At 41.1% G+C, this 7,161-nt stretch overlaps 1 protein-coding gene across 1 annotated transcript in view; it reads right to left on the bottom strand.

The window, feature by feature from the left end:
* Positions 1 to 396: 396 nt before the first annotated feature.
* LOC119596460 (S-adenosylmethionine synthase-like) overlaps positions 397 to 7,161 on the bottom strand; it is a 9,613-nt gene continuing 2,848 nt past the window's right edge. The window contains exons 2-7 of the mRNA XM_037945715.1: positions 6,768 to 6,835; positions 6,364 to 6,496; positions 5,900 to 6,012; positions 3,699 to 3,865; positions 1,759 to 2,137; positions 397 to 1,550 (exon numbers count right to left, since the gene is read on the bottom strand). Of these exons, the coding sequence (XP_037801643.1) occupies positions 1,296 to 1,550; positions 1,759 to 2,137; positions 3,699 to 3,865; positions 5,900 to 6,012; positions 6,364 to 6,466 (1,017 nt within the window). The 5' untranslated portion in view covers positions 6,467 to 6,496; positions 6,768 to 6,835 and the 3' untranslated portion in view covers positions 397 to 1,295. The remainder of the gene's footprint in view (positions 1,551 to 1,758; positions 2,138 to 3,698; positions 3,866 to 5,899; positions 6,013 to 6,363; positions 6,497 to 6,767; positions 6,836 to 7,161) is intronic.

Raw genomic sequence — 7,161 nt, 5'->3', positions numbered from 1 at the left:
GCACATGTTTACTAAGCCGTAGGATAATGCGGTAGGGTGCCCGGTTCCTTTCCGCCCCGACTTTGACCCCAGCATGACGCCAGTACTCACTCACAGCTGAGGCGACTGAGAGGGACCTTGCGATTGCTAAGACAACGCCCTACCACTGAGCTATGCCACCTCCTTCTGGACGAAGAGCGCTCTGTAAAATTTGGTCTCGAAAAGTCATATGATTTTTCTTGATCCAAAGCTCACATTCTGAACCTTTCTTCCAACTTGATTTATAAGTGTTTCTTTCATTATATATTAATTTTGTTAAACTGAATTTGTTATACATTATAATTATTAATCAACTTTCTCGGTTTTGTACATTTTTATTACAACAATGGTAAAAACTCTTGTAAATAAACTACAAGCTGTTTACCTGTACAGTTTTATTATCCCATTTGTAAACATAAAGCTTATTGCACACAAAAAGGTTCACAGTAACAAATATATCTATATATCTATATATTAACATCCTCTCGAGAAAGAAAAAATAAAAGAACAAATATATAAAACCATCCTACCATTCATAAAACGGGAATGTGGAACCGAGGACCTTGTACACAGAAGGTAAACGGAGTGTTTTAGGATGTGCTCGTATCCTTCTGAACTTCCATAAAGGTAACACAAATATTGACTATACAACACTTCATCGTGTCGTAATTTGAGCAGCACCAAAATCAGCAGTTGGCCCAGAAATGTCGCGAACACAGTACAGCATTTAATAGATTAGTTATTGTTGGGTCTGAGGTAAGGCCAGTTTCGCAGATTTTCAATGAGTTGGATTTAAAAAGAAAAGGGTATTCGTCTGCGCCAAGTGATGACTTCGGTTACCTCCAAGCTGTCGTTTTGTCTTAAGTGCTTTGTAAAAAAAAAATAATAATAATTGTCTGTAGGATGATGATACCTGATCTAAGGAATGGAATCACCTTGAAGGAATAGGGGAACGTATACGTAAGCCCAAGGGTTTTCTTGGAGACAAATCCTTCCACAAACATTCAGAAATGCATCAAGAAACCGTTAATTCAAAACACATTTGCCAAAGGGGTATCGCGTCACAGATATACTTATATGACTGAGCAATATCTGGATTCTGTTCTTGTCATGCTGGTTCACTGGTGATCACTATTTAATGCACCACATATCTTACAGAATATAGTGACATACCTAATACTAATGACTCTTCCACCACGCCGTGGCTACAATCATTTATAAAAAAAATTACAAAAAGTCAAATATTAACATTAATCTAATCTAACAGAATGAAAAACCTACTTCTTGCTTAAATTTGGAATAACTAATTTCTTGGGCTGTTCCCACGGGAACTGATCTCTGCCGAAGTGGCCATAACACGAGGTCTCTCTGTAGATCGGCCTCTTCAGCCCTAGTTCTTTGACGATGCGCCCGGGCCGGAGGTCGAAGTTGGCATTCACGATTTGAAGCAGCTGCTGGGATGTGTACTTGGAAGTTCCGTAGTGGAAGATGCTGATGCTGATGGGTTCTGCGACGCCAATGGCATACGATACCTGAAAGGAAGGGAGTTTGTTAGATGTGTGTAAAGTTTGGAGGTGAGGTTAGATCCCCTAGACTTGGCTTCTGGAACGGGATATCGTAATTAGCCTAAGAAAGTGATGAAAAAAAAAAACATTCAGATGCCAAGAGAGTGTCTAAATACCCTCCTAGATACAAAAAAGAACGCATTTTTTCCCACAACAACGACAAGAGAAAACTCACCTGGACGAGACATCTCTTGCAAAGCCCGCCCTTGACTAACGACTTGGCCACCCATCGAGCAGCGTAGGCAGCAGAGCGATCCACCTTTGTGTAGTCCTTGCCAGAGAAAGCACCGCCTCCGTGGGCTCCCCAACCACCGTATGTATCAACAATGATCTTCCTGCCGGTGAGACCTGCATCGCCCTGAGGTCCGCCGATGACGAAATCCCCGCAAGGGTTGATGTGGTATTTGGTCTTTTCGTCCAGGAGCTCTGCAGGAATCACCGTCTTGATGGCTTTCTCCATGACCTCAGTTCGGAGCTGGTCCAGCGTGATCTTCTCCGAGTGCTGGACAGACACGACCACGGTGTGCACGTGGAATGGGATGGCGGAGCCGTTGCTGGAGAAAAAAGTGGGGGTACGTTATGAGCGGCTGATTAGGCTAATCATAATAAAAGGTGGTGGTATGCTGTGTCATGAAAATAACTACCTGGTGGACCTGGTGTTATGTTGTGTCATGAAAATAAAAAGTTGGTGTTATGTTGTGGCATGAAAATAACAAGTTGGTGTTATGCTGTGTCATGAAAAATAACAAGTTGGTGTTTGCTATGAGATGTAGCTTAGGCTAATAGAAGAAAAAAAAAACAGTTACGCTTTGAGATGCTGTTATGCTATTACTATTACGGGGTTAAGAGAAAAATATGGGTGTGTTACGTTAGATTAGAATTATTCTCTGGACTAAAAAAAAAAAAAAGAACACAATGATGTTATGTTACGAAATATCGTCTTGGGTACTAGAAAAGCATATCATTTTTTATTATAAGGCAAACCAAAGGAATTATTCCGATCTGAATCTATAAATAAGCGATAGTTTATGTCGGGTACAAATGACAGAGGGAGAGAGGGGGGGAGAGAGAGAGAGAGAGAGAGAGAGAGAGAGAGAGAGAGAGAGAGAGAGAGAGAGAGAGAGAGAGAGAGAGAGAGAGAGAGAGAGAGAGAGAGAGAGAGAGAGAGAGAGAGGCAAAAGAAGAAAAAACAGTAAGAGCGAAAGTGAAAACAAAGAAAGGGTTTAAAATAGGAGGAAATCAAGGGAGTAAAAGAATGAAGGGGAAAATCAGAGGAAAACAACGAGAGAAAGGTATGAAGTGCAGAAAAAGATAAGGAGAGTAGAAATCATGGGAAGATAAAGTATTTTTATATGGAAATAGACATAAAGATTCGTATAAATGAAAGCATATTCAATGTTAAGAAGGATGGCAGGCAGGGTGGGAGGGAAGGATCTCTCTCTCTCTCTCTCTCTCTCTCTCTCTCTCTCTCTCTCTCTCTCTCTCGAGAGAGAGAGAGAGAGAGAGGAGAGAGAGAGGAGGAGAGGGAGAGGGAGAGAGAGGGAGAGAGAGGGAGAGAGAGGAGAGGGAGAGGGAGAGAGAGGGAGAGGGAGAGAGAGGGAGAGAGAGGGAGAGAGAGAGAGAGAGAGAGAGAGAGAGAGAGAGAGAGAGAGAGAGAGAGAGAGAGAGAGAGAGAGAGAGAGAGAGGAGGAAAGAGGGAGGGAGGGAGGGAAGGAGGGAGGAGAGAGAGAGAGAGAGAGAGAGAGAGAGAGAGAGAGAGAGAGAGAGAGAGAGAGAGAGAGAGAGAGAGAGAGAGAGAGAGAGAGAGAAGAGATCAGAAGAAACACCACCTACGAAAATGTCAGCGACAGAGAAGAGACTTAACAGAGCGAATCTTGTGAATGGAACACAGACACATAAATAAAACACAACACGCAGGCAAAAAAAAAGAAAAAAGAAAGAAAAAAAAACACTTAATCCTACACTGTGATTTTCTAACCAGTTATTGTTTTAAGAGAAAATAAAGAAAACAAAAATACCAACAATAACTTTTTTTCTTTTCTTTTTTTGAATACCACCAATAACTTAATTATTTTTTTAATACCAACAAAAACATAAACTTCTAAAACTCCTTACTCGAAGAAATACTCCGCTGTGATTTGCGTCTTGCTGTCCGGCCGTGCCCACCAGAAAGTGCCGTTCCTTCGCAGTTCAGCGATTTTCTCATTGAGGCGATGGGCAAGCACGACTGTCAGGGGCATGCATTCCTTGGTCTCGTCGGAGGCATACCCAAACATGAGGCCCTGTGAAAAGGGTACGAGTTTTTGGGTATGGTATGGGTATTGGGTATGGTATGATTTAAGTAGTGGGTATGGTGTGGTATGGGTTTAGGTACTGGGTATGGTATGGCATGGTTGAGGTAGTTGGTACTGGGTATGGTTTTAGTATGGTTCAGGTGGTTCAGGGTATAGTGTAGTATAGATACTGGGTACGGTATGGTTTGGCTTTGAGGAAAGGGGCTGTGTGTCTCTTTCGATTGTTTTTTGGTTGAAAGTGGTATGTCTCGGCATCGTTATATTGTAGGAAAAAAAATGCTTTGAAGTTATTTGGACTAAAAAGAAAATGGTATATGTTCAATTTGTTATACTGAAGGAAAAACGGTTTAATTTGGTTTTATGGTCTGAGAAAAAAAATAGTATGCTTTCTTGTTATATAGAAAGTAAAATCGTACACTCTGACGTTACTTTGAAACAAAATTGGTATTCCTTGACGTCACTCGCTTGGAAGACTGAACTTTAGTTTTATATATATTGAAAAAATTACACCATTTTACATTACTCTACACTGATAGATACAATGTGTAAGCCTGTATGTGAATATGTTTTATGTATGGATAAACATAACCGATATCACATTCCCCAAACTCGATGGGTTAACATATACATGTGATTGTTTACATCATACATTCATACACACATACATAAATACATACATATATATTTATACACTGTAAAGGAACGTAGCCAACAAACATGAGATAGGAAAGAAGTCATTTCCATACAGGTTATTAAAGGCACAAAACTACTTAATTAAGCTGTATATAGGTAGGTACGCTGTGGCAATAAAATCAACATTGGTTAGATTAAGAGAGTGCGAGAGAGAGAGAGAGAGAAAGAGAGAGAGAGAGAGAGAGAGATGAGAGAGGAGAGAGAGAGAGAGAGAGAGAAGATGAGAGAGAGGGAGGAAGGAGGAGAGGGAAGGAGGAGAGAGAGAGAGAGAAGAGAGATGAGAGGAGAGAGAGAGGAGAGAGGAGAAAGGGAGAGGGGGAGGAGGAGAGAGAGAGAGAAAGAGAGAGAGAGAGAGGAGAGAGAGAGAGAGAGAGAGAGAGAGAGAGAGAGAGAGAGAGAAGAGAGGAGAGAGAGAGAGAGAGAGAGAGAGAGAGGAGAGAGAGAGAGAGAGAGAGAGAGAGAGAGAGAGAGAGAGAGAGAGAGAGAGAGAGAGAGAGAGAGAGAGAGAGAGAGAGAGAGAGAGAGAAGCAGAAAAAGACACGTAAATATAAAGTCAAACAAACTTAAAAAAAAAAAACGTTAGACAAAGAATGCAGTCACACAGATAACCAGATTAGCAAACAGGAGGCAAAATGTGTAAATCAGTTACTGAACAGCATGCATTTTGTGTTCACCTGTCACCTGGTCTTCTGTCCCTAATGAATCGAAGTCGATGGGTTTCCCGTGTACATCCAAGCACAAGCTCCTGGGCCAACACTGCAAAATCTTGTACCCCAATTCTGTGAGACAAAAACCCATAGGCAGTGAAGAAACGTATGCGCACACACACACACACACACACACACACACACACACACACACACACACACACACACACACACACAAAGCCGTGATTTGCAAAAGTTCACGAAACATGCATAGCACAAAGAAAAAAAACACAGAACACAGGAAAACATGTTTCAAATCACCAGGGAGCGGAATAGCATGATGAATATATCTCTGTATCAACGACAGTGAATATAAACATACAATTCACCTTGATAGTCACACACCCACATCTACATTAACTCGCAAAGATATTACCGTCAAGTAAATAACCTCCAACTAATCGTTTGAAAACAAAAGCATGTGAATGAAACCGCAGTTCGAACCAGTAAGACACACACACACACACACACACACACACACACACACACACACACACACACACACACACACACACACACACACACACACACACACACACACACACACACACACACACACACACACACACACGGACACCCGCTACCCAAGCCCGGGCTCATTACTACTACACAGTCCTCGTACCTGGTCACCTGCACCGACATCCTCTTCAGCTCTGTCGACGTGAACACCTCCAGCAATGTTTGGTGACTGCTGCTCAATGGCAACGAGGAGGTTACATGTCGTGAAGTCGAAACCTGATTGTGAAAGAAGACAGAGGAGTCGAATTTGGTATCTTGAAAAGGCAGTCTTTCGTCATTTCATTTTTGATAGGTGTCAGTTGACGGTGATTGCAAATATCATAGTATCTGTGGTGATGATTGTGATGATTATTATGGAATCGTTGTAATATTAGGAACAATAGGATGATAATGGTCGTAGAAATAATAATGATGATGATAACATCATAGTGACAGTGCTAAAATGTTTGCAGTGGTGATGACCATACTGACACTAATGATGATAATGATAATAATGGTGATGGCGGGGATGATGGTGATGATAATAACAGTGAAACATCTGCGAACGGTACAGGTTACAGCACCCACCCTTGTTGGAATCGTCGTAGCCAATCTCCTTAATTGTCTCCCGAACGACCTTCTGGTAGTCAACGTGGGCTTTGGATGTGATCTCTCCACATACCAGGATCATACCAGTCTTTGTACACGTCTCACAAGCTACCTGGAAATGCAAGGTAATGTAAAATACCGTAACTACTCGTTTGGATCGAGAGAGCACCGTAGGCTAATCACACATATTATTTTAACGATCAAGTACTACCTGGAAATATAGATAACCGTAAGATACCACAGCTATTCATTAATACTAAACTGATAGTAAACAAATGCTCCCTGGAAGTACCTTTACTTGATTTTTTTTATTATTAACACATTTGACTTTTCAAACAACTAGAGGAATAATTAACGCTGACATAGCTTCTTTTGTTTCTTACTTTCGCATCCGGGTCCTGTGACAGATGGGCGTCCAAGATGGCGTCGCTCACTTGGTCACAAATTTTGTCTGTAATGAATAAAATGACAATATTAATGTTTAGCGACGGTGGGTTTAATGGATAATGTTGGGAAAAGAAAGTTTCGTTTGTCAGAATGTGTTTCAAGGTTATAAAAGCACATAGTTTTGCAAATCCATTTATTGGGGTTTTCGTTGTACGTGATGAATGTAAAAACAAGGACTGTAGTTTACAAAGAGCAAGTGGTTCGTAACAAAAAAAATGGTGTTCAACTGTGTCCCAATGATTATGTTTGTTAATTTGATAGTGAATATATCAAGAGCCAAAAATTATTCTGAAAGTAATGTTTTTTCATTGCTATGATCATGCATAATTG

This window comes from Penaeus monodon, chromosome 38, assembly GCF_015228065.2.
Source record: "Penaeus monodon isolate SGIC_2016 chromosome 38, NSTDA_Pmon_1, whole genome shotgun sequence".
Lineage (NCBI taxonomy): Eukaryota > Metazoa > Arthropoda > Malacostraca > Decapoda > Penaeidae > Penaeus > Penaeus monodon.
The sequence above is the reverse complement of the archived record's forward strand: the minus strand, read 5'-3'. Positions and strand labels throughout refer to the sequence as shown.